This window comes from Malus sylvestris, chromosome 15, assembly GCF_916048215.2.
Source record: "Malus sylvestris chromosome 15, drMalSylv7.2, whole genome shotgun sequence".
Lineage (NCBI taxonomy): Eukaryota > Viridiplantae > Streptophyta > Magnoliopsida > Rosales > Rosaceae > Malus > Malus sylvestris.
The window spans coordinates 34,143,505-34,170,691 of record NC_062274.1 but is presented as its reverse complement, the minus strand read 5'-3'; the positions used below and the strand labels follow the sequence as shown (position 1 = coordinate 34,170,691).

At 41.3% G+C, this 27,187-nt stretch overlaps 1 protein-coding gene across 21 annotated transcripts in view; it reads left to right on the top strand.

Annotated features, from left to right (window-relative positions):
* The window catches only part of LOC126604244 (2,3-bisphosphoglycerate-dependent phosphoglycerate mutase 1-like), a 33,366-nt gene continuing 6,179 nt past the window's right edge, over nt 1–27,187 (top strand). The window contains exons 1-10 of one of the 21 annotated variants that reach the window (XR_007616530.1): nt 9–240; nt 586–824; nt 9,288–9,511; nt 10,478–10,596; nt 10,687–10,843; nt 15,706–15,807; nt 16,042–16,161; nt 16,967–17,085; nt 17,722–17,781; nt 18,171–18,287. Coding sequence is in view for 19 of the 21 variants with exons in the window: in XM_050271403.1 (XP_050127360.1) it covers nt 587–824; nt 9,288–9,511; nt 10,478–10,596; nt 10,687–10,843; nt 14,957–15,520 (1,302 nt within the window). In the remaining 2 variants the exon portion in view is untranslated. Of the gene's footprint in view, nt 245–585; nt 825–9,287; nt 9,512–10,477; nt 10,597–10,686; nt 10,844–14,956; nt 15,673–15,705; nt 15,917–16,041; nt 16,162–16,966; nt 17,086–17,721; nt 19,140–19,168; nt 19,812–27,187 lie in introns of those variants that run through there. The other 20 variants (XM_050271408.1, XM_050271406.1, XM_050271409.1 and 17 more) reach the window with 20 other exon arrangements.

Sequence of the window (27,187 nt, the reverse complement as noted above, 5' to 3'; positions counted from 1 at the left end):
AAAAGGAGCTACGACGTCATTACGCTAGGGGTTGGTAAAAAGTGGAGTTTTTGCCGTGGGGAAAACTGAACAAGAGATCCGCCACCTCTTTCCGATTCTGTGTTTCCCTTCGTCCCCCACCACCGTAATTTGTATAAACTGCCATCTCTCTCTCTCACTCTCTCTCTCTCTCTTCACAAGGCATTGATCCCTCCAAAGCTTTCAGATTTCCCAGAGGTCACAGACCCATTTTCTATTCATGTGAGTAAGTTTGCGTCTTTTTTATTCTTGTTTGAGATTTTTGGATTGAAATTTCGATCTGGACATCTTCTTCATTTAAGTTGGTTGGTTGTGTCCTCACTGTCCTGTGTAGTTAAATCTAACTCTGCAGCTTTTATTCCCATGAATCCGAACTTCTTTTATGTGTTTTCAGTGAATTCAACTTTATGTAAATTTATATAAAAAAACCCAATTGAATGACGATGTATGATTATTTTCTTGATGATGGAATTAGATTCCATTCTCTTACTTTTTGTAAACTCTGCATTGTCAAAGAGGATGAAATGGTTTGGTTCTTGATGATGGGGTTTTTCTGGATATTATCAGAATGGTTGCCACGGCTTTCCGCCATCCTGTTGGAGTCATTCAGCTCCATGGTTCTGTTGGTGAGACTGACTCTGCTAGAAATTGCAGGCAGTCATCTTTCAGATTTATTTCTAAGAAGTTTGCGGTCGATGTTGGTTTGCTTAGAAAAGAACGTAGCTCTAGACAATGTAGACTGCATGTAATTCGTTCATCATCTTCTCAAGCTTCGACAACTGATCCAATTTTATCCACCTCCCACGGTATTACCAACAATGCTCAAAAGACATCAACAACAACAACAACAACAACAACAAAGCCTTTTCCCACTAAGTGGCTATATGAATCCTAGAACGCCATTGCGCTCGGTTTTGTGTCATGTCCTCCGTTAGATCCAAGTACTCTACGTCTTTTCTTAGAGTCTCTTCCAAAGTTGTCCTAGGTCTTCCTCTACCCCTTCGGCCCTGAACCTCTGTCCCGTAGTCACATCTTCGAACCGGAGCGTCAGTCGGCCTTCTTTGCACATGTTCAAAATCACCGGAGCCGATTTTCTCTCATATTTCCTACAATTTCGGCTACTCCTACTTTACCTCGGATATCCTCATTCCCAATCTTATCCTTTCTCGTGTGCCCACACATCCCACGAAGCATCCTCATCTCCGCTACACCCATTTTGTGTACGTGTTGATGCTTCACCACCCAACATTCTGTGCCATACAACATCGCTAGCCTTATTGCCGTCCTATAAAATTTTCCCTTGAGCTTCAGTGGCCTACGACGGTCACACAACACGCCGGATGCACTCTTTCCATCCAGCTCGTATTCTATGGTTGAGATCTCCATCTAATTCTCCGTTCTCTTGCAAGATAGATCCTAGGTAGCGAAAACGATCGCTTTTTGTGAGCTTCGCTAGATTGCTCCGGTCATTAGTGTGGATAAGTATATAAATGGATAGAGATAGGAAAGCAAACACAAGATGTACGTGGTTCACCCAGATTGGCTACGTCCACGGAATAGAAGAGTTCTCATTAATTGTGAAGGGTTTACACAAGTACATAGGTTCAAGCTCTCATTTAGTGAGTACAAGTGAATGATTTAGTACAAATGACATTAGGAAATATTGTGGGAGAATGATCTCGTGATCACGAAACTTCTAAGTATCGGAGTGTGGTGTCGTCTTGACTTGCCTTATCTGTCTCATAGGTAGATGTGGCATCTTCTCTGGAAGTACTCTTCCTCCATCCAGGGGTGGTATCTTTAACTGGTGGAGATGCACAAGGTAATGTATCAATTTCACTTGAAGCTTACTTGTAGTTTCAGGCTTGGTCAAGCGCGATACAAACCATGTAGTAGGAGTCCCCCAAGTCGCCGAGCTAGGGGGTCTGCTGAAAGAGGTGACAGACAAGGTAAGCAATCAGAGCTCCGACTGATTGTTCACCTTCTCCCCATCTTGCAGCAGCATGAAGGATAAAGAGAAGAAAAATGAGAAGAGATGATATGAGATACTTTTGCTTTTGAAGAAGTAACTTTCCACAGGCTTATTCTTGAACTGAGCTGGAGGGTTTTCTGGTTTCCTCCAGAGTATAAGGCCGACTGAAGAATTTGAGGGTCAAAACAAGTCCATCAAATCTAGAGTACGTTCCACCCTGCTGATATGGGATACTTTTGCTTTTGACAGAGTAATGAATGTATCGGCACGTGTGCTGTTACGCTTGTCTCCACATGCTTCCTTGTATCCTTCGCACTTGCCCTATCTGTTCCTCAAGCAGATGCGGAATCTTCCCTGGAAACATAAGATGTTGAAGATGAGTACTCGAGAGCAATGCCAGGTAAGTAATCAGGTAAGGGGTTCCAGGCAGTCAGTTCCTGGCTGGAAGCTTGATTCCAAGTGCTGACTGATTGCTCTCTTTCTCCTTGTCTTGCAGGTAAAAACAAGGCCAAAAGAAAAGACAGGGAAAAAGCATGATATGGGATACTCTTGCTTTTAACCCTGATGATATGAGATATTCTTGCTCTAGTATAGCTTGTTTGCAGAGGTATTATCGGGGGGAAAGAAAGCTGAATATTTCGAAAGGCTTCGTTGGGAGTGCCCTCTCAGATATGATGAAGGGTTGAGCATTTTTGCAGGTCTGCCTGTCCGTTGGGGATGGAGGTCGACATATTTAGGAGTCTCCCTAACAACAAGTAGTAATGCTATTCCTTTACCCTGCTTGGTCATAGCACGGCAGTGGGAGCTGCCAGTTTCACATGTTTTAACTCTGTCAGAGCACTTTGAAAAAGTGGTCTGTGGTATCTGGCTCTCGAGATTCGGAGAACGATGCCTCTTCGATTTTTGAGAAAGCAATCATGCTGGGGGTATGACTCTCGAGATTCGGAGAGCAGTGTCTTTTCGATTTTTGAGGAAGTAATCATGTTGGGAGTCTGGCTCTCGAGATTCGGAGGGCGGTGCCTCTTCGATTTTGGAGCAAGCAATCTTGTTGGGAGTGTTGTCTCGAATGTGAGTAAAGGTTGGGCATGTTTGCTAGTCTACCTTGCCACGAAGCACAAAGGTTGACACACAGGGACTTTCCAATTATCCAGCAATGGTACTGTTCCTTTACCCTCTCTTCGATTTTGAGAAAGTAGTCATGTTGGGAGTCTGGCTCTCGAGATTCGGAGGACGGTGCCTCTTCGATTTTGGAGCAAGCAATCTTATTGGGAGTGTTTTCTCGAATGTGAGTAAAGGTTGGGCATGTTTGCTAGTCTACCTTGCCACGAAGCACAGAGGTTGACACACAGGGACTTTCCAATTATCCAGCAGTGGTACTGTTCCTTTACAGTTGTGGGTAATAATATGGTAGCTAGACCTTCAAAATTTATGTGTCTAAACTTTTGTTAGTGCTGTTTCTTTGCTATTCTTTTACCTTTCTTGGTCAGAGCGATGTAGTGGGAGCTGCAAGCTTCACGTGCTCAACTTTGGCAGAGAACTTTGGCAAAGTTATTTGTGGTACCCATGAGCTATTGTTGCGTGTGGGAAGTGGGTGATTGAACAGTAAGATTCATGTGCTTTCTACTTCACCAGAAGTCTTCGACAGAATGCCCATAATTTCTGCAAAGCTGAGTGTGCGTGTGACAGGTGCTGACAAGGCTAGAAAAGTAGGTGCCTCTTCGATTTCTGAGATCGGCCCTCGTGGTCTCTGAGCAGCCCATCTTTTGAGAAAGCGAGCGCCTCTTCGATTGATTCGGAGAACGATGCCTCATCGATTTTTGAGAAAGCAATCATGCTGGGGGTCTGGCTCTCGAGATTCGGGGAGCAGTGTCTCTTCGATTTTTGAGAAAGTAATCATGTTGGGAGTCTGGCTCTCGAGATTCGGAGGGCGGTGCCTCTTCGATTTTGGAGCAAGCAATCTTGTTGGGAGTGTTTTCTCGAATGTGAGTAAAGGTTTGGCATGTTTGCTAGTCTACCTTGCCACGAAGCACAGAGGTTGACACACAGGGACTTTCCAATTATCCAGCAATGGTACTGTTCCTTTACCCTCTCTTCGATTTTTAAGAAAGTAGTCATGTTGGGAGTCTGGCTCTCGAGATTCGGAGGACGGTGCCTCTTCGATTTTGGAGCAAGCAATCTTATTGGGAGTGTTTTCTCGAATGTGAGTAAAGGTTGGGCATGTTTGCTAGTCTACCTTGCCACGAAGCACAGAGGTTGACACACAGGGACTTTCCAATTATCCAGCAGTGGTACTGTTCCTTTACCCTTGTGGGTAATAATATGGTAGCTAGACCTTCAAAATTTATGGGTCTAAACTTTGTTAGTGCTGTTTCTTTGCTATTCTTTTACCCTTCTTGGTCAGAGCGATGTAGTGGGAGCTGCAAGCTTCACGTGCTCAACTTTGGCAGAGAACTTTGGCAAAGTTATCTGTGGTACCCATGAGCTATTGTTGCGTGTGAGAAGTGGGTGATTGAACAGTAAGATTCATGTGTTTTCTACTTCCCCAGAAGTCTTTGACAGAATGCCCATAATTTCCGCAAAACTGAGTGTGCGTGTGACAGGTGCTGACAAGGCTGGAAAAGGCTGGAAAAGTAGGTGCCTCTTCGATTTCTGAGATCGGCCCTCGTGGTCTCTGGGGAGCCCAGCTTTTGAGAAAGCGAGCGCCTCTTCGATTTTTGAGATCGGCCTTCGTGGTCTTTGAGCAGCCCAACTTTTGAGAAAGCAAACGCCTCTTCGATTTCTGAGATCAACCCTCGTGATCTCTAAGCAGCCCAGCTTTTGAGAAAGCAAACGCCTCTTCGATTTCTGAGCAGGCGCCTCTTCGATTTCTGAAGCTTCGTCGAGTGCAGATTTTTATAGGGGCTGGCATTAAGTTCCAAAGCACACTTGAATCTCCACCAGTAGAAGCTTCATTCTTGCACTTCTAAGATCTTGATTTGTCCGACCTCTTCTCTCTTCAACACCTTTGAAAATGTCTGGCCCCTCCGACCGTCGTTTTGACTTGAACCTTGTTGAAGAGGCAGCCCCGCCTTCTCCAGACAACATATGGCGCCCATCCTTCGTCTCCCCTACTGGTCCTCTTACCGTTGGGGATTCCGTGATGAAGAATGATATGACCGCTGCGGTGGTGGCCAGGAACCTTCTCACTCCCAAAGATAACAGACTACTTTCCAAACGGTCTGATGAGTTAGCTGTTAAGGATTCGCTGGCTCTCAGTGTTCAGTGTGCAGGTTCTGTGTCTAATATGGCCCAACGCCTATTTGCTCGAACCCGCCAAGTTGAATCATTGGCGGCTGAAGTGATGAGTCTCAAACAGGAGATTAGAGGGCTCAAGCATGAGAATAAACAGTTGCACCGGCTCGCACATGACTATGCTACAAACATGAAGAGGAAGCTTGACCAGATGAAGGAAACTGATGGTCAGGTTTTACTTGATCATCAGAGATTTATGGGTTTGTTCCAAAGGCATTTATTGCCTTCGTCTTCTGGGGCTGTACCGCGTAATGAAGCTCCAAATGATCAACCTCTGATGCCTCCTCCTTCTAGGGTTCTGTCCAGTACTGAGGCTCCAAATGATCCCCCTCCGGTGCCTTCTCTTTCTGGGGCTCTACCGACTGCTGAGACTTCTCCTAAGCAACCTTTGTGAAGGCTCCCTCTTGTGTGCTTATTTTGACTCATGTATATGTACATATTTGTAGCTTATCGGGGATATCAATAAATAAGCTTTCCTTCATTTCAACGTATTGTGTTAAATACACCAAAGCCTTCTTCGCTAAGTTCTTTGAATTTTCTTTTGTTAAAGCTTGTATGTTGAAGCTTTCTGAGTGGAGCATGTAGGTTGGGGTAGTGTTCCCTTAATTTCCCGAGTGAGGAAAACTTCTCGGTTGGAGACTTGGAAAATCCAAGTCACTGAGTGGGATCGGCTATATAAATCTTAGAACGCCATTGTGCTCGATCCTGTGTCATGTCCTTCGTTAGATCTAAGTACTCTAAGTCTTTTCTTAGAGTCTCTTCCAAAGTTTTCCTAGGTCTTCCTCTACCCCTTCGGCCCTGAACCTCTGTCCCATAGTCGCATCTTCTAATCGGAACGTCAGTAGGCCTTCTTTGCACATGTCCAAACCACCGTAACCGATTTTCTCTCATCTTTCCTTCAATTTCGGCTACTCCTACTTTACCCCGGATATCCTCATTCCTAATCTTATCCTTTCTCGTGTGCCCACACATCCAACGAAGCATCCTCATCTCCGCTACACCCATTTTGTGTACGTGTTGATGTTTCACCGCCCAACATTCTGTGCCATACAGCATCGCCGGCCTTATTGCCGTCCTATAAAATTTTCCCTTGAGCTTCAGTGGCATACGGCGGTCACACAACACGCCGGATGCACTCTTCCACTTCATCCATCCAGCTTGTATTCTATGGTTGAGATCTCCATCTAATTCTCCGTTCTTTTGCAAGATAGATCCTAGGTAACGAAAACGGTCGCTCTTTGGTATTTCTTGATCTCCGATCCTCACCCCTAACTCGTTTTGGCCTCCATTTGCACTGAACTTGCACTCCATATATTCTGTCTTTGATCGGCTTAGGCGAAGACCTTTAGATTCCAACACTTCTCTCCAAAGGTTAAGCTTTGCATTTACCCCTTCCTGAGTTTCATCTATCAACACTATATCGTCTGCGAAAAGCATACACCAAGGAATATCATCTTGAATATGTCGTGTTAACTCATCCATTACCAACGCAAAAAGGTAAGGACTTAAGGATGAGCCTTGATGTAATCCTACAGTTATGGGAAAACTTTCGGTTTGTCCTTCATGAGTTCTTACGGCAGTCTTTGCTCCTTCATACATATCCTTTATAGCTTGGATATATGCTACTCGTACTCCTTTCTTCTCTAAAATCCTCCAAAGAATGTCTCTTGGGACCCTATCATACGCTTTTTCCAAATCTATAAAGACCATGTGTAAATCCTTTTTCCCATCTCTATATCTTTCCATCAATCTTCGTAAGAGATAGATTGCCTCCATGGTTGAGCGCCCTGACATGAACCCGAATTGGTTGTCCGAAACCCGTGTCTCTTGCCTCAATCTATGCTCAATGACTCTCTCCCAGAGCTTCATTGTATGACTCATTAGCTTAATACCCCTATAGTTCATGCAATTTTGTACGTCGCCCTTATTCTTGTAGATAGGCACCAAAGTGCTCATTCGCCACTCATTTGGCATTTTCTTCGTTTTCAAAATCCTATTGAAAAGGTCAGTGAGCCATGTTATACCTGTCTCTCCCAAAAGTTTCCACACTTCGATTGGTATATCGTCTGGGCCTATTGCTTTTTTATGCTTCATCTTCTTCAAAGCTACAACCACTTCTTCCTTCCGGATTCGACGATAAAAAGAGTAGTTTCTACACTCTTCTGAGTTACTCAACTCCCCTAAAGAATCACTCATTTCATGTCCTTCATTGAAAAGATTATGAAAATAACCTCTCCATCTGTCTTTAACCGCGTTCTCTGTAGCAAGAACATTTCCATCCTCATCCTTGATGCACCTCACTTGGTTTAGGTCCCTTGTCTTCTTTTCCCTTGCTCTAGATAGTTTATAGATATCCAACTCTCCTTCTTTGGTATCTAGTCGTTTATACATATCGTCGTAAGCCGCTAACTTAGCTTCTCTGACAGCTTTCTTCGCCTCTTGCTTCGCTTTTCTATACCTTTCACCATTTTCATCAGTCCTCTCCTTGTATAAGGCTTTACAACATTCCTTTTTAGCCTTCACCTTTGTTTGTACCTCCTCATTCCACCACCAAGATTCCTTTTGGTGTGGGGCAAAGCCCTTGGACTCTCCTAATACCTCTTTTGCTACTTTTCGGATACAACTAGCCATGGAATCCCACATTTGGCTAGCTTCCCCCTCTCTATCCCACACACATTGGGTGATTACCTTCTCTTTGAAAATGGCTTGTTTTTCTTCTTTTAGATTCCACCATCTAGTCCTTGGGCACTTCCAAGTCTTGTTCTTTTGTCTTACTCTTTTGATATGTACATCCATCACCAACAAGCGATGTTGATTAGCCACGCTCTCTCCTGGTATAACTTTGCAATCCTTACAAGTTATACGATCCCCTTTCCTCATTAGAAGAAAATCTATTTGTGTTTTTGACGACCCACTCTTGTAGGTGATCACATGTTCTTCTCTCTTCTTAAAGAAGGTGTTGGCTAAGAAGAGATCATATGCCATTGCAAAATCCAAGATAGCTTCCCCATCCTCGTTTCTCTCCCCAAAACCATGGCCACCATGAAAACCTCCATAGTTGCCTGTCTCCCTGCCCACGTGTCCATTTAAATCTCCTCCTATAAATAACTTCTCCGTCTGAGCAATTCCTTGCACCAAGTCTCCAAGATCTTCCCAAAATTTCTCCTTCGAACTCGTATCCAACCCTACTTGAGGTGCGTACGCACTAATCACATTGATAAGTTCTTGTCCTATTACAATCTTGATTGCCATGATTCTATCTCCTACCCTCTTGACATCTACAACATCTTGTACCAAGGTCTTGTCCACGATGATGCCAACACCGTTTCTCGTTCTATTTGTGCCCGAATACCAAAGTTTAAACCCTGAGTTTTCTAGATCCTTTGCCTTACTACCAACCCACTTAGTTTCTTGTAGGCACATAATATTTATCCTTCTCCTCACCATAACTTCCACTACTTCCATAGATTTTCCCGTTAAGGTTCCTATATTCCACGTTCCTAAACGCATTTTGCTCTCTTGAACTCTACCCTTCTGTCCTAGCTTCTTCACCCTCCCCCGTCTAATAGGATCAAAGTACTTCTTTTGTGTGTCCCGGGTAAAGTTGATAGGAGCATATGCTCCCAAACAACTTTGAGTGGAGTCGTTCGAAAAGAAGTTTCTATGGCCCCCTTGCTCATTTAACACTGCATCCGGGTGCCGATGGAGATACAGCGACCCTTGCTCACTTATCACTGTGCTCAGGCCACACAGCGCGCCACTTACGGGTGACGCCCTAGCTTTAGCGCGATTTTGTTCTGGATTCATTTTCATAAGGATTCGACGTGATCATGGAGTGCCGGCTGTCGACTACCTGACGCCCTCCCCCTCCTCCTTTATCCGGGCTTGGGACCGGCCATGTAAGACATAGGCGGAGTTAATGCTCAAAAGACATCAAGTGTGTTAATTCTTTTGGGTGACTCAGCGAGTTCTCTGCTAATTCTTGTGGCTACACTCTTGTTTGCAGGTGAAAGTTCTTTGATCTTTATTCGTCATGGTGAATCTTTGTGGAATGAGAAGAATTTGTTCACCGGTTGTGTTGATGTGCCTTTAACCAAGAAAGGTGTTGATGAAGCAATAGAAGCTGGTAAGAGAATCAGCAACATCCCTGTAGATATGATTTACACATCTTCGCTTATTCGTGCACAGATGACAGCTATGCTTGCCATGACTCAACACCACCGCAAGAAGGTATCTTTGCTCAATTTTTGAGATTTTTATTTGCACAAATTTTGCCTTTGAGATGCTGAATCCTTACTATGAAAAGGAGTAATGTGTTAAGTACATAATTGGTTCATTGATCAACACATGGAGGGTGTTAAGCACCAATATGTTGGTATATATGAATATCATATTTATGGCAAGATTTGAACATAGTTTTAGAGATAACATATATTTTAATTTTAGAGATAACATGTATTTTGTTGTCGCCATCCACTGATTTATAACGTTTATGTATAGAACACAGTCAAGTGTTCATTTTGAGATTAGAAAATGTTGTAGAAGTTCATATGAACCTTTTCAACAAGATCTTCAAATGTTGACATTCATATGAAGTTATATCCATTTTTATTTGGTATCCAGACTTTTGACGTTTTGGATCTAGACTTTTGACTGATGTTGCTTGGAACTATCCACCCAAATGTTCTTGTTTCATGCTTTTATCTACCACGCAGGGACTTTTAGAGACCTCTGTTGCCTGTATGATGTGGATCATAGAAAACCAGTATAATGCATATTCTGGAAAATGATGATTTTTGTTGATCTGGTTCCTTAGCTCATTAATCTATACTCTTTACAATGCTAACCTTGAGGTTTTAACAACAAAACATGTATTAGCTACTTAAACCATGGAGGTCAGTTTAAACGTCTTGCCGCACTCACAAGCTTGTTACCATGATTATGATCTGGCAGGTTGACTGTACAGGTGATTTTAATGTTAATTGCCACGCAATAATGTTAAACAGTGTTACAAGACAGATTCAAAGGAGAGAGGGCAAGCAAGCCGACTTTTGGCCATACCATTTAATATCTAGAATTCTAGATATTCTAACGTTATGCTTACCTTATGACTTTGACTGCTTTTTGTTAGAGAAAGACATATAAACTATTACTTGAAGATCAAATTCACAAAAACATGTATGCTATGCTTTTCAGGTGCCAATTGTTGTGCACAACGAGAGTATACAGGCAAAAACATGGAGTCAAATTTACAGTGGGGATACTAAAAAGCAATCAATTCCAGTTATAACTGCTTGGCAATTAAACGAAAGAATGTGCTTTCTTATTCTTTTAACTTATCATTGATTCCTCTTAGATTTGACAAAATTTGAGAAGATAGCATTACCAGCTGTTGTATTCTACAGGTATGGTGAATTACAGGGTCTTAATAAGCTGGAGACAGCTGAAAGATATGGAAAAGAGCAAGTGCATGAGTGGCGTCGGAGTTTTGATATTCCTCCCCCCAGTGGTGAGAGTTTGGAAATGTGTTCTCAAAGAGCTGTAGCCTATTTTAAAGAACAGGTAGGCAGATAAGTTCCAATATCTGATTTTAACATACAATTCCCATATAAAGCTGGGTATATGTTCTAGGGGTTCAACTCATGTTGATGTGTAAGTATAAAGGATAATATTGTAACTACACTATCTAGAGATATTACTTAGGGGTTAAGTTTTCTGTTAGATTGTTACTTTTTGCTTGTCTAGTGGTTACAATATACTTGTATATAAATACCCAAAGTGTAATATTATTTCTTATGAAATGAAATCATATCTTACCTAATATGGTATCACCCGCCCTTCTGTCTCGCAACTCCTCTTTCTTCGATCCCAACCGTCGTGCTTCCTTTTGTGATCTTCTTTGATTTCTTGCTCGTAGCGTGATCTTCGTCTCTAATTTCTTGATCGTTGTTTGTGTTCTTCGATCCTCCTTCATCGCTATCTGTCCATGGCGACCTCTGCATCTCCTTCGTCGGAATCGGTTTCTCCGACTGTACCTTCAAACCCTAATTCTTCCGTTTCTTCCTCCATTACGATCCAAAACATTGGATCCATGGTGTCGATCAAGCTCACCACCACCAATTACTTAACCTGGAGTGTTCTCTTTGCTCCAATTTTTCGCCGGTATAATCTCACTGGTCTCATTGATGGATCCATGGCGGCGCCGGCTCAGTTCACTCTTGATTCTTCAGGAAATCGCATCCTTAATCCTGCCTATGTTTCTTGGTATGAGAATAATCAGAATATTCTCATCTGGATCAACTCTACGCTCTTTGAATCTCTCATTCCTTATACTGTCGGTGTGAATTCAGCTCATGAACTTTGGGCGAAATTGGAATCCAGACTTGCCACGGCTTCTCAATCCCACATTCATGAGCTTCGATCTCGCCTTCGTAATCTTACCAAAGGTGAATCCACTGCTGCTCATTATCTTCAGCAAATTGAGGCCATTGCTGATGCACTTGCTAGTGCTGGTTCTCCGGTTGAAGACTCCGATTTGATCTCGGTCACTCTTCATGGTCTTCCTCCCGAGTATGATTCGTTTGTTGATGCTATTCAATTTCGCCTTGGATCCACCACAATTGATGAACTACATGGTTTGCTCCTCAGCAAAGAGATCCAGTTGGCCAATCGCAAGAAAAGTGGATCTGATTTATCATAGTTTCAGGTTCACTGCTGGTATACTTCCACTTCCTGCATCAAACCCTAACTCTCAGGCCTTTGTTGCTCAGTCTTCTACCTTCACTAATCAAGGTCATAGACTGGATCGTAATCACAATTGTGGCAGCTTCAATTGTGGCAACTCCCGATTCTTTAACAATCAAAGGTCAAGTAACTTCAATTGTTTTAACAATACTAATCAGCGTTCTAATCGTTGAGGTCGAACTACTTTCTCTTACAATAAGAAGAATTCTTGTCAAATCTGTCATCAGTTTGATCATGAGGCTTGTGATTGTCCTCACCACATGAATCCAGCCTATGGTAGCAAATCTTCTCATTCACTAATGGTGGCAAACACATCATCCTCCACTCCTACTTGGATTGTGGACTCTGGAGCCACTTCACACATGACCAATTCTTATGCTACTCTGCAAAACCTTGAAGCTTATATAGGTCCTGAACAAGTGTACATTGGTGATGGCAAAGGTTTGCCCATCACTCACTCTGGTTCTACTATTTTGCATACTCCCAATAGTGTGTTTCATATGAATAGAGTCTTATATGTTCTTGCTTTAAAACACAATCTTTTATCTGCAAATCAGTTTCTGATTGACAATCATTGTTCATTGCATCTTTATCCATCCTACTTCAATGTGAAGGATCTTTCTTTGAGGAGGATGTGTTTTAAAGGACTTGTTCAGCATGGTTTCTATCCATTTCCATTCTCCTCCTCAACAACTGGTTCTCCTAAAGCTCTTATTGCCTCTGTGACAGCCTCAAGAGATCTCTGGCACAACAGATTGGGTCACCCTTCTGTGAAGATTATCAATAAACTAGTCTCTCAATCTTGTATTTCAGTTTTACCTAATGCTGCTAAGTTTTTCTGCTCAGATTGTGCGTTAGGCAAATGCTCTCGGCTTCCTTTTGTATCTACTATTTCTACAACTAGCAAACCTTTAGAACTCATTCATACTGATGTTTGGGGCCCCTCACCCGTCACATCTTATCAAGGTTTCAAGCATTATGTCATTTTTGTGGATGACTATATAAGATATTGTTGGTTCTATCCCTTGAAAAACAAGTCTGATGTACTGTCCAATTTTATTCAATACAAATCTATGGTTGAAAATGCTTTGTGCACAAAGATTATTGCCTTAAGGTCTGACTCTGGTGGAGAATTCTTGAGTACCTCTTTCTCAACTTTCTTGGCTCAACATGGCATTCAGCACCAACTTACCTGTCCACACACCCCCGAACAGAATGGGTGTGCAGAACGCAAGCATCGCCATTTAGTGGAGACTGCTCGAACCCTTTTGGTAGCTTCTAAAGTTCCTCACATTTACTGGGTTGAGGTCTTTACCACTGCAATCTATCTCATCAATTGATTGCCTACAATTTCTAGATCATCTCCTTGGGAATCATTGTTTCATCGTCCACCCAATTATGTGTTTTTGAAGGTATTTGGCTGTGCTTGTTTCCCTTGGTTAAAGCCTTATACATCCTCCAAGTTGGATCCTAAAAGCAAGGCTTGTGTCTTTCTTGGCTATAGCTTGAATCACAAGGGGTGCAAGTGTCTTGATATTGCCACCCAAAGACTGTACATTTCCAGACATGTTTTGTTTAATGAATCCAGCTTTCCTTTTCATCATATATTGCCTCTCACACTTGCCACAAATTCACCTTCTAGCTCCGGATCCTCCATTCCTTCAATTTTAACCTTTACTTTTCATCCTTCCCCTACCACTTCACCTATCACTTCACCTATCACTTCACCTATCACTTCCTCAATACATCTTTCCACTTCACCTTCACCTTCTTCCTTACACTCTGCTCCTTCCATCACGCCTCTTCCAAGTCCTCCTGTAGCAGTCTCCGAACCTATAACCACCAACCTCACCCAACCCATTAACACTCATTCAAAGCAAACAAGGTCCAAATCGGGAATTTTCAAGCCTAAAGCCCTCACCGCCACTAAACACCCCTTACCTTCTCATCTTTCAGTAGATTATCTACTTACAACCAATCTTCAAGCTTCAAAGCATCCTCATTGGCGCAAAGCAATGCAGGAAGAAGTCACTGCACTTCTCTCTACTGAACTTGGTCCCTTGTTCCTCAATCTTCTTCACAAAATGCTGTCAGATGCAAATTGGTGTTTTGTATTAAGAGAAAACCTGATGGTACTGTCGACCAGTATAAAGCTCGGTTAGTTGCAAAGGGTTTCAACCAACAGGAAGGTCTTGACTATACAGAAACATTTAGTCATGTTGCCAAACCAGTGACTATTCGGCTTCTCCTTACTCTTGCAGCTCAGTATGATTGGTTCTTAAACCAACTTGATGTTAGTAATGCCTTTTTACATGGTAGCCTATCTGAATCAGTGTTCATGCACCAATCTCCTGGTTTTGAAGATTCTACTAAGCCTTCTCATGTGTGTCACTTGCACAAATCATTGTACGGTTTACAACAAGCTCCGAGAGCTTGGTATGAGAAGCTACATGGGGCTTTTCACTCTCTTGGATTTGTAGGATCTCACAGTGATCATTCTCTGTTCGTTAAAAAGGCTCCCGATTTGGTTTTCATTCTCATCTATGTGGATGACATTTTGGTCACTGGTCCTAATGCTGGAGCATGTAAACAAGTGATCCAACAGCTCAGTTCTTTATTTCCTATCAAAGATCTTGGAGCTCTACATTACTTTCTTGGCATTGAAGTCAAACGATCTTCTTCAGGTATCTTTATCTCTCAGACCAAGTATATATTGGATTTGCTATCCAAAGCAAATATGGCGCTAAACCATGCAGTACACCCCTTAGCACTTCTAAACTTGATCATGAGTCTCCTCTACTTGATAATGTAACTGAGTATCGTTCTTTAGTTGGTGCTCTCCAGTACCTTACCTGGACACGACCATATCTTAATTTTGCAGTCAATCTTGTCTGCTAATTCATGCACAGCCCTCGCATTTCTCATTTTCAGGCTGTTAAGTGTATTCTCAGGTATCTTAAGGGTTCCATCAATCTTGGCTTATGGTTCTCCAAGTGTTCTACTCCTCCAACTCTCACTGCATTTTCTGATGCTGATTGGGCCGGTTGTGCCCTTGATCGAAGATCAACTGGAGGTTATTGTGTTTTTCTGGGCAACTCTTTAATTAGTTGGAGTGCTAAGAAGCAACCAACGGTAGCTCGCTCCTCCACTGAGGCTGAATACAGATCACTTGCAAATACTGCTTCTGAAATTACCTGGATTTGTCAATTGTTGGTTGACATAGGATATTCCTTACTAAGAATCCAGTTTTTCATATCTCTTGCTATATCTCTTGCTAAGAATCCAGTTTTTCATGCTCGGACAAAGCATGTGGAAATCAACTATCACTACTTCGAGAAAAAGTTTTGGCCAAGCAGATTTCTGTGCATTTCATCTGCACTCAAGATCAGGTGGCATACATCTGTACTAAATCTCTTTCCAAGTCCAGTTTTCTGTATCTCCGTGACAAACGCTTCGGATTCCTCAGTTTCGTTTGAGGGGGGATATAAAGGATAATATTGTAACTACACTATCTAGAGATATTACTTAGTGGTTAAGTTTTCTGTTAGATTGTTACTTTTTGCTTGTCTAGTGGTTACAATATACTTGTATATAAACACCCAAAGTGTAATATTATTTCTTATGAAATGAAATCATATTTTACCTAATAGTAAGTACCTGGACAAAAAATTACATTGCAGATTGAACCACAACTACAATCTGGAAAGAACGTTCTGGTTGCTGCCCACGGAAATTCATTGAGGTCTATTATTATGTATCTCGAGAGATTAACTTCTCAAGAGGTAACAAACCATACTTCCAAAATTTCATACCACCTATGAATATTTTATAGGGAACTTGAACGAAAAGCTCCCGGTACTGTTCACTTTTTACACTAAAAAGTCAATCCTGGTACTATTCACTTTACCCTTTATTTTTTGTCCTTATCGTTAAAACTCAAAGTTTTCAAGCCTTTTTCATTAGGTTTCCTTATTTTATATTAGTAAAAGTAATTGTCAGTATTTCATGTCAAACAGGTTATTAGCTTAGAGTTATCAACCGGAGTACCACTGCTCTATATTTTTAAGGAGGGAGAGTTTATGAGGAGAGGAAGCCCAGTTGGACCTACAGAACCTGGTGTTTATGCTTATACTAAGGTATTAATTTTTCTGCTCATATAAGTTGTTGCAATCCTGAAACCTAGCTTGCTGTGTGTATCCTTACATTATAAGCTATAACGGTGTTAATACCTTCAAATTCATTTCAATTATTTGGGGCGTTCGAGGAAGTGGGGTAGTGGGTTCATTCAAACAATCCCAAGTAAGCAGAGGTTTGGAGACTGTTCAGGCTATATATTTTGAAAGCTCTTTTATCAAAAGAGCCAGGGTTAAGCTTTACTTGAAAGGGTTAAAGTATGAACACTGGTTTCAATTCAAAATTTGAACTTTTATAGGCAAATTAATCTTAAAATTAATTGAAAATTCACACTACTTTTTGCTCTGGTTGTAATAGTCCTTGACTTAAGCTGTGGCCAATTGAATTTGATTATTAGATTTTCTTTATCTTTTAATAATATTAAATGAGTTGTGCCTAGTAGGGTTCTTTCGTTCTCATGAAAAAATTCCCCCTAGAGCCGCACAATGCTCATGTCCCCAACCTGTTTCCTTCCTCTACTGTACTGTGCCGATTTCAGTTGTGCTCGTTCCAAAAAAAAGAGGCATATAGTCTTCGTGTCTACTCTTTCACGAAGTTGCTTTAAATTTATATATTACTTTAGTCTTGTCATGATAATTTGAACATGGCTCAACACTGTTTAGCCAAGGCAGTAAAAGGTCACACATGTCCTTCAGAATTTGTCATCATTAAGTGTATGGGAAGTGATTTATGCACTCTTCATTACTTTATGCACGTCGCTTCTAGTTTTGGCCCTCAGTCCTCTTATTTATTAAATCGAATGGCTAGATAAATGGAGGGTGTGCAGGAGGGGAAAAATCGGTTGCAGAAGGCATTTCAGCAAGACAAAGGGAACAATCAACTAAAGGGGTTTTTTTTGAGTCTGGGACAGATCCAGGAAGTCTGAGGTGGGTTATAGCCCATCCTAGTATTAAGAATTAGAAACAAAGCTAGTTGAGTTCCAGCCAATCCAATTCATATCTATGATTAACTTGTTTCTTCTTCAGCATTGCTTGTTTTATTCTTCATAATACTCCAATTTGTCTTCTACTAGTATTCTTGTAATATGGTTTATAATTTTGTTTCTAAATTCTAATTTAGAGATTTTTCAGTCAATATCTACTCTTAGGCTTTTATTGGGGTATAGTTTTAATTTTGGTAGTGGATATAGCCCATAGAGGGAAAACTGGTTCCGCCGTGGAAAACTGGCTTAAAAAATTAAGCCCACATTATTTTTGAATCTTGTACCTGTCCCTTGTTGGGAGATCAGGATAGTAATTCAGTTGAAATAAAATTGTCTCTGATACTCTGATCTGTGTTTGGTTGGCACAAGAAGCAATATTAGATGTCAAAACAGGTCTTTTTGGGTCAATCTACGACGGTGATGAATTTGAGAAAATTACTTTTTTATATTTATATTCCCTTCTGTTTTTCTCTATGAATCTGCTCTTTTGTTGCTTAATCTTAGCAGTCCAATTTTTCTCCTTTTCAAGTCATCATCACTAGATGTTTTATTTGCTGCTTGCTACACTTTTTGCATGCAGAGTTTAGCAATTTACAGGCAAAAATTGGATAAAAGGTTGCATTGAACTATATAAAAGCAGGTAAATTCTGTGCAGTATTACTGAGTTTAGCACTTACATCTGCACTCCATATTTTACCTGTTTACTGTTTTGGATTAGCTATGCCTATCTCATATGGACCTCTGTACAGTTTAACTGTGTTTTACGTTGAATGTCAACCTTCAATTACGCACGAATTGATTCCGTGGTCCAATATTCATATGATGCTAACCTTTGTTGTATTCATGCACTCACTTATTTATTGGCCAACTTGTACGATTCAGTCTCATCTCTGCAGTTGGACCATTATTTCGCTCATATATTCTTGTTTTCGCAGGGGACGACCTATTTTTAGTTGTTCGGGCTTTTCCAGAGTTTATTTGTAAGTTGCAGATCTGCGGTCACTAACTAAATGCAAGACATTGTTCTAGTGCACAGGCCTAACGTTGAAAGACTTAAGAAAAGCAAGAAAAACCACAGATCATATGTATACCGTTGAAGCTTGAAACTTATATGTTCGAATGTGGGCGTGTAGAAAGGGTAACAAAGGACATGGTATAGTATTGCTGCTATTTCTTAGTTTAAATTACACTAAACTATCCCAACTATGGATTGCACCACAATTTCATACCTCATGTTTTAAACATTGCAATATCATTACGTCTCTCTCTTCTCCGACGAAACCTAACGTCTCTCGTTATCTCATCTTCCAATATATATCTCCTCGTGTTCCCACCGCCTCCCTCTTAAAAAAATCCAAAGTTGCCGCCGGCTTACCCGAAATGCGCGGCCATCCCCTGTGACCAACTCAAAGTCGCCTTCCAGGCCGTCAAGCTCTATATCGCCGATCGAGTATTTATTCGATCGAACACTCCCTCAAGCAGGGAGCCGGAGCTCAGCAGTTTGACGAACCTTGAGGAATGGCTGGGGCTCCACGGTGCCGTTTTGGAGGGAAGGCGAAAATATTGGGGAGATCGACCTCCTCCCTGGGCGCTTGGAAGGTCTGTGGTTGATGACCATGGTAGAGAGAGACTAGTAGAGGCCGATGAGTGCACGGCGTGGAGGGCAGGTGGTGAGTGCCGAGACAGAGTAAAAGTCGAGATCATGCTCTTGAAAATGGCGGATCCTCATCACATTGATACAGCTCTCATAGTCTTCCTCCTCGCACACATTGCCTGCAATTCTCTCTCCTCACATCGCCGAACGGATTTCTGTGAAATTTTATAATTTTTTGGCTTCTCGCATGTGCTTTTGGTGTGGATTTGTAATTGAATTTATTGGTATTTTTTTTGGTGTGGATTTGTTATGGAATGTATTGGTTTTGAAGGCAGATCTGGGTTTGTATGTAATGTGCTCTAAAATTTTCATGAATTTTGCAATTTTTGAAGTCTTGAAAGTTACATGGTGTTGTTTCATGTTTTTGGTGAAGGAAATTTGGCTGTGTTTAAGGAGGACGAGGAAGAAGGGGGGACGGAGGAGGGAGTGAGGGAGGACGAAGGGGGACGGAGGAGGGAGTGAAGGAGGACCAAGGGGAACGACCGGCGATCTGGAGAGATCGAAGGAGAGAGTTTTTGCTTAGGTTAAATAAAAATTAATAATTTATTAATATTTAATTAATTTCTTTATTCCAATTGGCAATTGGGTGGGTCCCGCTCTTGCCATGTCACAATTTAACAACCAAATTGATAGAAAATATGACATTTCAACGAATTCGTAAGTTAAGGTATGACATTGTAATGTTTAAAACATGATGTATGAAATTATGGTTCAACCTATAGTTGATGTAGTTTTATGTAATTTACCTCATTTCTTAAGTTTTAGTCAAAGTGATAGGGAGTGGTTGACAAGCATTTGAATCGCCTGTGAACCTTGGTTGCATGCAAGATTATCCACCATGGCCTCACTGGGGTGGAAGGTTGAACGGCGTAATCTATTTTTTTGAGTTCATATGTTTAATTTCCAGAAGTCGAAGAGGAGCAATTTTCGTTTTATGTAACTTATTTTTGTAATGTCATAGCAGCGATTCATATTTCAGTTAAGTAAGAGGTTTTCTCCTCAAAGAGGCCCGAGTAGACACCTGTCTTTTATTAGCCCCATGATGAAAAATTTTTAGATCCGCCATTAGTCAATAATACCTTATAACTACCATTGATCGTCAATAAGCTTAGCAAATCAGGCCTCTAATTGTCTCTTCGACAATGAGGGTGAGCTTTGAGAATTGGGTTTCTAAATAGAATAATGCTTAGCTACTCATGGTTGACAAGGACCTCATCCTCAAAATACTCTATGGTCGATTTACAAAACTTTTGTTTATCATCGGAATTGTTCATATTATTAATAGCTCTATAAATATCAAATTCTCCAAGAAATCAATTAAAGCTAAGGTTGTTTTCGTAACAAATAGATATACGGTTTGTAATGCATTTACAGAATCCGTTTATTTGTTTTTATACAATTAAATGACTAAATGATCTTATTGATATGTGTTGATGCACAAAATCAGTGAGGACTTTGGTACAACAGAAAATGTTAAGTTTGTGACCTTCGCCAGATTGCTCCGGCTACTAGTGTGAATAAGTATGTAAATGGATAGGGACAGGGAAGGAAACACAAGATGTACGTGGTTCATCCAGATTGGCTACATCCACGGAGTAGAGGAGTTCTCATTAATTGTGAAGGGTTTACACAAGTACATAGGTTCAAGCTCTCTTTTAGTGAGTACTAGTGAATGATTTAGTACAAATGACATTAAGAAATATTGTGAGAGAATGATCTCTATTTATAGAAGAGAGTTTCTAGTTTCATTATGACATTGACACGTGTCGTGTTGTGATTGGCTTCTGATGTTGACACGTGTCGCGCTATGATTGGCTTCTGATGTCGACACGTGTCGCGCTGTGATTGGCCTCCTGGTTGGAGGGAAACTCTTCTGGGTCCTTGATGGTATAACGTTGACCGGTGTTCAATAGTTTCGGGATTGGTCAAGTATGGTACAAACAGTGCTCCCCTAAGTTCCCAACTGAGGGAAGCTCCTCGGTTAGGGACTTGCAAGATCCAAGCCATTGAGTAATCACAAAACTTCTAAGTACCGAAGTGTGGTATCATTTTCACTTGCCTTATCTGTTTCATACGTAGATGTGGCATCTTCTCTGGAAGTACTTTTCCTCCATCCAGGGGTGGTATCTTTAACCGATGAAGATGTACAAGGTAATGTATCAATTTCACTTGAAGCTTACTTGTAGTTTCGGGCTTGGTCAAGTGCGATACAAAACCCTATAGTAGGAGTCCCCTAAGTGGCCGAGCTAGGAGATTTGCCGAAAGAGGTAACAGACAAGGTAAGCAATCAGACTTCCAAGCAAGCAACCTGGATCGGAGGTTCGACTTCGGCTTCCGGTTGATTGTTCTCCTTCTCCTCGTGTCGTAAACAGCAACAAGGATAAGGAGAAGCAAATGGAGAAGAGATGATATGAGATACTTTTGCTTTTGAAGAAGTAACTTTCCACATGCTTATTCTTGAACTGGGCTGGAGGGTTTTCTGGTTTCCTCCAGAGTATAAGGTCGACTCAAGAATTTGAGGGTCAAAACAAGTCCATCAAATCTAGAGTACGTTTGACCCTGATGATATGGGATACTTTTTCTTTAGACAAAGTAGTGGATGTATCGGCACGTGTTCTGTTACGCTTGTCTCCACATACTTCCTTGTATCCTTCTCACTTGCCCTATCTGTTCCTCAAGCATATGTGGTATCGTCTCTAGAAGCATAAGATGTTGAAGATGAGTACTCGAGAGCAATGTCAGGTAAGTAATCGGGCAAGGGGTTCCAGGCAGTCAGTTCCTGACTAGAAGCTTGATTCCAAGTGCTGACTGATTGCTCTCTTTCTCCTTGTCTTGCAGGTAAGAACAAGGCCAAAGGAAAAGACAGAGAAAAAGCATGATATGTGATACTTTTACTTTTAACCCTGATGATATGAGATACTCTTGCTCTGGTATGGCTGGTTTGCATAGGTATTATTGGGGGGAAGAATGCTGAGTATTTCGAGAGGCTTCGTTGGGAGTGCCCTTTCAGATATGAGGAAGGGTTGAGCATTTTTGCAAGTCTGCCTGTCTGTGGAAGATGGAGGTCGACATATATAGAAGTCTCCCTAACAACAAGTAGTAATGCTATTCTTTTACCCTTCTTGGTCGTAGCAATGTAGTGGGAGCTGCAAGCTTCACGTGTTTTAACTTTGTCAGAGCCCTTTGAAAAAGTGGTATGTGGTATCTGGAAAGCTGATGTTGCGTGTGAAGATTGCAGACAAGCTTTATCCAAGGAAATCTAGCTCTTGAAGTTCGGAGAGCAATGCCTCTTCGGTTTTCGAACAAGCAATCCTGTCAGGAATCTGGCTCTCGAGATTCGAAAAACAGTGCCTCTTCGATTTTTGAGAAAGAAATCCTGTTGGGAGTCTGGCTCTTGAGATTCAGAGAGCGGTGCCTCTTCGATTTTTGAGAAAGTAATCCTGTTGAGAGTCTGGCTCTTGAGATTCGGAGAACGGTGCCTCTTCGATTTTTGAGAAAGTAATCCTGTTGGAAGTCTGGCTCTCGAGATTCGGAGGGTGGTGCCTCTTCGATTTTTAAGCAAGTAATAATGCTATTTCTTTACCCTTCTTGGTCATAGTAATGTAGTAGGAACTGCAAGCTTCAAATGTTTTAACTTTGTCAGAGCGCTTTGAAAAAATGGTCTGTGGTATTTGGAAAGCTGATGTTGCGTGTGAAGATTGCAGACAAGCTTTATCCAAGGAAATCTGGCTCTCGAAGTTCAGAGAGCGGTGCCTCTTCGATTTTTGAACAAGCAATCCTGTCGGGGATCTGACTCTCAAGATTCAGAGAACGATGCCTCTTCGATTTTTGAGAAAGCAATCATGTTGGGAGTGTTTTCTCGAATGTGAGTAAATGTTGGGTATTTTTGCCAGTCTGCCTTGCCACGGAGCACGGAGGTTAACACATATTTGGACTTTTTAGTTATTAAGCAGTGGTGCTGTTCCTTTACCCTTGTGGGTAATAGTAGGGTAGCTGGACCTTCAGAATTTATGTGTCTAAACTTTGTCAGAGATCTTTGGCAAAGTTATCTGTGGTACCCGAGAAGCTGATGTTGCGTGTGGAAAGTGGTGCCTCTTCGAAATCCGGAAAGTGGTGCCTCTTCGGAATCCGGAGAGTGGTGCCACTTCGATTTTTGAATCAACAGCCCTGTTGCCCTTTCTTTTATAAGGGCACCAATTCTGTGCAAGGAGTACATTCAAAGAGTTATTGCTTGTAGGAATTTTTCCCTTACTTCAGAGATTTATTGCACCTCATTTCTCTTTCATCATTTCTGAGAATGTCTGGCCCATCCGACCGTCGTTTTGACTTGAACTTTGATGAAGAGGCAACCATACCTTCTTAAGACAACATATGGCGCCCATCCTTCTTATCCCCTACTGGTCATTTTACCGTTGGGGAGTCTGTGATGAAGAATGATATGACCCCTACGGTGGTTGCCAGGAACCTTCTCACTCCCAAAGATAACAGACTACTTTCCAAACGGTCTGATGAGTTGGCTGTTAAGGATTCTCTGGCTCTCAGTGTTCAGTGTGCAGGTTCTGTGTCTAATATGGCCCAACGCCTATTTGCTCGAACCCGCCAAGTTGAATCATTGGCGGCTGAAGTGATAAGTCTCAAACAGGAGATCAGAGGGCTCAAGCATGAACAGTTGCACAGGCTCGCACATGACTATGCTACAAACATGAAGAGGAAGCTCGACCAGCTGCAGGAATCTGATGGTCAGATTTTACTTGATCATCAGAGGTTTGTGGGTTTGTTCCAAAGGCATTTATTGCCTTCGTCTTCTGGGGCTGTACCGCGTAATGAAGCTCCAAATGATCAACCTTTGGTGCCTCCTCTTTCTGGGGTTCTGCCTAGTACTGAGGCTCTAAATAATCACCCTCTGGTGCCTCCTCGATCTGGGGCTCTGCCGACTGCTAAGACTTCTCCTGAGCAACCTTTGTGAAGGCTCCCTCTTGTTTGTTTATTTTGATTCATGTATATGTACATATTTGTAACTTATCGGAGATATCAATAAACAAGTTTTACTTCATTTCAACGTATTGTGTTAAATACAATAAGGCCTTCTTCACTAAGTTCTTTGAATTTTTCCTTTTGTTGAAGCTTGTATGCTGAAGCTTTGTGAGTGAAGCATGTAGGTTGAGGTAGTGCTTCCTTACTTTCCCGAGTGAGGAAAACTTCTGGTTTGGAGACTTGAAAAATCCAAGTCACTGAGTGGTCGTGAGACTTCCGAGTATCAAGGTGTAGTAGCATATGGTAGGAGTCCCCCAAGTCTCCGGTCGAGGGAGTTGACGAATGAGGCATTTCCTTTCTAAGTGGTAGTCCAAAACTCATTCTTCATATATATTTGTTATGAAAGTTGTTAGGCCTAGAGAAGAGGAGGCCTAGGCAATTTTTATTTTTTTTTGAATTTTCAAATTTTTGAATTTTCGAATTTTTGAATTTTCGATTTTCCGAAAATATATATATATATATATTTTTTAAAGCTTTGTAGGTAAAGCTTTGGTGTTGAAGCTTTGTAGGTGAAGCTTTAGTGTTGAAGCTTTGTAGGTGAAGCTTTGAGGTTGAAGCTTTGTTGGGCACCATGAATTGATTTTGCTTCATACTATCTTTATCAAGATAGTGTGAAGTTTTTGTAGGTGAAACTTTTGTGTTGAAGTTTTGTAGGTGAAACTTTTGTGGGTTAAGCTTTTGTGGGTAAAGCTTTTATGGGTCAAGCTTTTATGGGTCAAGCTTTTGTGGGTCAAGCTTTGTTGGGCACCATGAATTGATTTTGCTTCACACTATCTTGATCAAGATAGTGTGAAGCTTTTGTAGGTGAAGTGATGCGAAAATTATCTTAACACACAAATTAAACCCTCTTGTTGTCAATTGTAGTAAAGAATGTAAGTAGGGATTGTTCTAGGCCGGGGATTAGGAGAGATTGCTAAAACACTTGAAACTGACTTAAAAACGTAAAATTAAGTTTAAAACACCAAACTAGACTCAAAAGATGCAATACAAACTAAAACGACTCAAAACTAGTTTAAAAGACTCAAAACTGCTTAAAACAATGAATTAGACTCTAAACTGACTCTAGGGATGGTTTTGGACGAAATTAGGTTCTAACTTGACTCAAGACAAAAAACACAAATCAAAACAGATTTTTACTAATAAAACACTTTAAAGTAAAGGGGGAATTGATTTTGACGAATTTGAAAACAAAACAAACAGATTGTAAACTAAAACAGATTTTGGACGAATTTGGGTAAACTATGGATGATGGGCTAGCTAGAGGGTTCTTCTCCACACATGACACACTTGCACATAAACCAATTTTCAGTTGTTCTTTTGATAAATCATGAAACTCAACACCCTAGGTTAATGAAGTCCACTTAAATTAACCTTCAAGTTCTCCTTAAGTTATTGAATTGGATGGGAAAACGCATACAACAATTCAAGCATTCTTCAAAAGTCCTTTACATGAACAGCACAATAAAGATACAATCAAAGATCATTAAGCATTATGAAAACTATAAGTATTGACGAGGCATTCGTTACTATGATGAGCATGAAACTCCTGCCAAGAATTCATTTAACGCGATCGTTTATAAGCGACCTCCACTACTTGTGAATATAAGTTTGTAACTATTAGGTGAAACTCCCTTATACTCTAGCATCATATTCATGCATGCAAACTAAGTGTGCACTCTTAATAAACATACACGAATAAGTTATCAATCAAGCAGTTACCTTTCATCAGCTTTCATCACCTGGTTGGTGACACGAGGGTGAGTTCCTTCATTACCTTTCATCACATTTCATCACTTGGTTGGTGACACAAGGATGAGTTCCTTCTTCCCCTGGTTGGTGGCATGAATGGCAAGTTGCCAAATGATATTAGAGTACGGGTTATACATTTCATCACCTGGTTGGTGGCATGAAGGAGAGTACAGGTTGTACATTTCATCACTTGGTTGGTGGCATGAAAATGAGTTCTTTCTTCACCTGGTTGGTGGCATGAGTGGCAAGTTGCCAAATGATATTAGAGTACGAGTTGTACATTTCATCACCTAGTTGGTGGCATGAAGGAGAGTACGGGTTGTACATTTCATCATCTGGTTGGTGGCATGAATGGCAAGTTGCCAAATGATATTAAAGTACGGGTTGTACATTTCATCACCTGGTTGGTGGCATGAAGATGAGTTCCTTCTTCATATTTCATCACCTGGTTGGTGAGAATAAGGGCAAGGTGTCTAAGCACATTGTAACAAGTGTCGAATGACACAAAATATGTTGAACCCTTTCAAAGCATAGTTGGCTTATGTATGAATGTGTTGGAATGTATGATTGAACGAATATACTGTGAAGCTGTTCGTTTATTTGTATAGTCTTGTTGACATGCACTTAGACTTTGTTTCATGTTGGAAACATTCATGTTGAAGCTTTAAACCCGAGTGTTTCATTGCTAGGAATGTAAGAGGATTATGATCAAGTTGTCTAAATCACCTTTTTATTGAATTCATGCCAAATAGTCTTCGTTACATAGGATGCCGAACGGCTGAAGTGTAACACTTGTACAATGTGAGTTTACTTGTAATAGTACTTCAAGTGATCAGCATTCCATAGATGGCCAAGGGTCTTGCCATCGGAGCTTCTAAGCTTGTAGGAGCCAGGGCGACTGATGCCAACAACTTCAAACGGTCCATCCCAGTTTGGACTAAGTGTTCCTTCACTTGGAACTCTGTCGTAGAGTAATCTTTTCTTCAATACCCAGTCCCCCACTTTGAAAGAACGAGGTTTGACCCTTGAGTCATAGTAGTTGGAGATGCGCTGCTTGTAGGCGACATTCCTCAAGTGAGCCTGGTTTCTGTGTTCCTTGACTAGATCTAAGTTGAGGGTAAGTTGTTTGTCATTTTCACTTTGCACGTAGTTCTGGACTCTGAACGTTGCTTGCTCAAGCTCAACTGGGACAACTGCCTCTGTACCAAAGGCAAGTGAGAATGGGGTTTCTTCTGTTGATGTCCGATACGAAGTGTGGTATGACCAAAGAACTTGGGGTACAAATTCTGGCCAACAACCTTTAGCCTTGTCCAAGCTAGTTTTCAAAGTTTGCTTGATTATTTTGTTGATGGCTTCAACTTGTCCATTAGACTGGGGATGAGCTGGGGAGGCAAAACATAAGTTGATGTTGAACTTAGAGCAGAACATCTTGAACTTATTGTTGTCAAACTGTCTCTCTTTGTCAGTGACTATCGCATTGGGAATGCCGAATTTGCAAAGGATGTTCTTCCATACGAAGTCTTCTATTTTTGCCTCAGTAATGGTTGCCAAGGGTTCTACTTCGGCCCACTTTGTGAAGTAGTCAACTGCAATGATTGCATAGCGAACA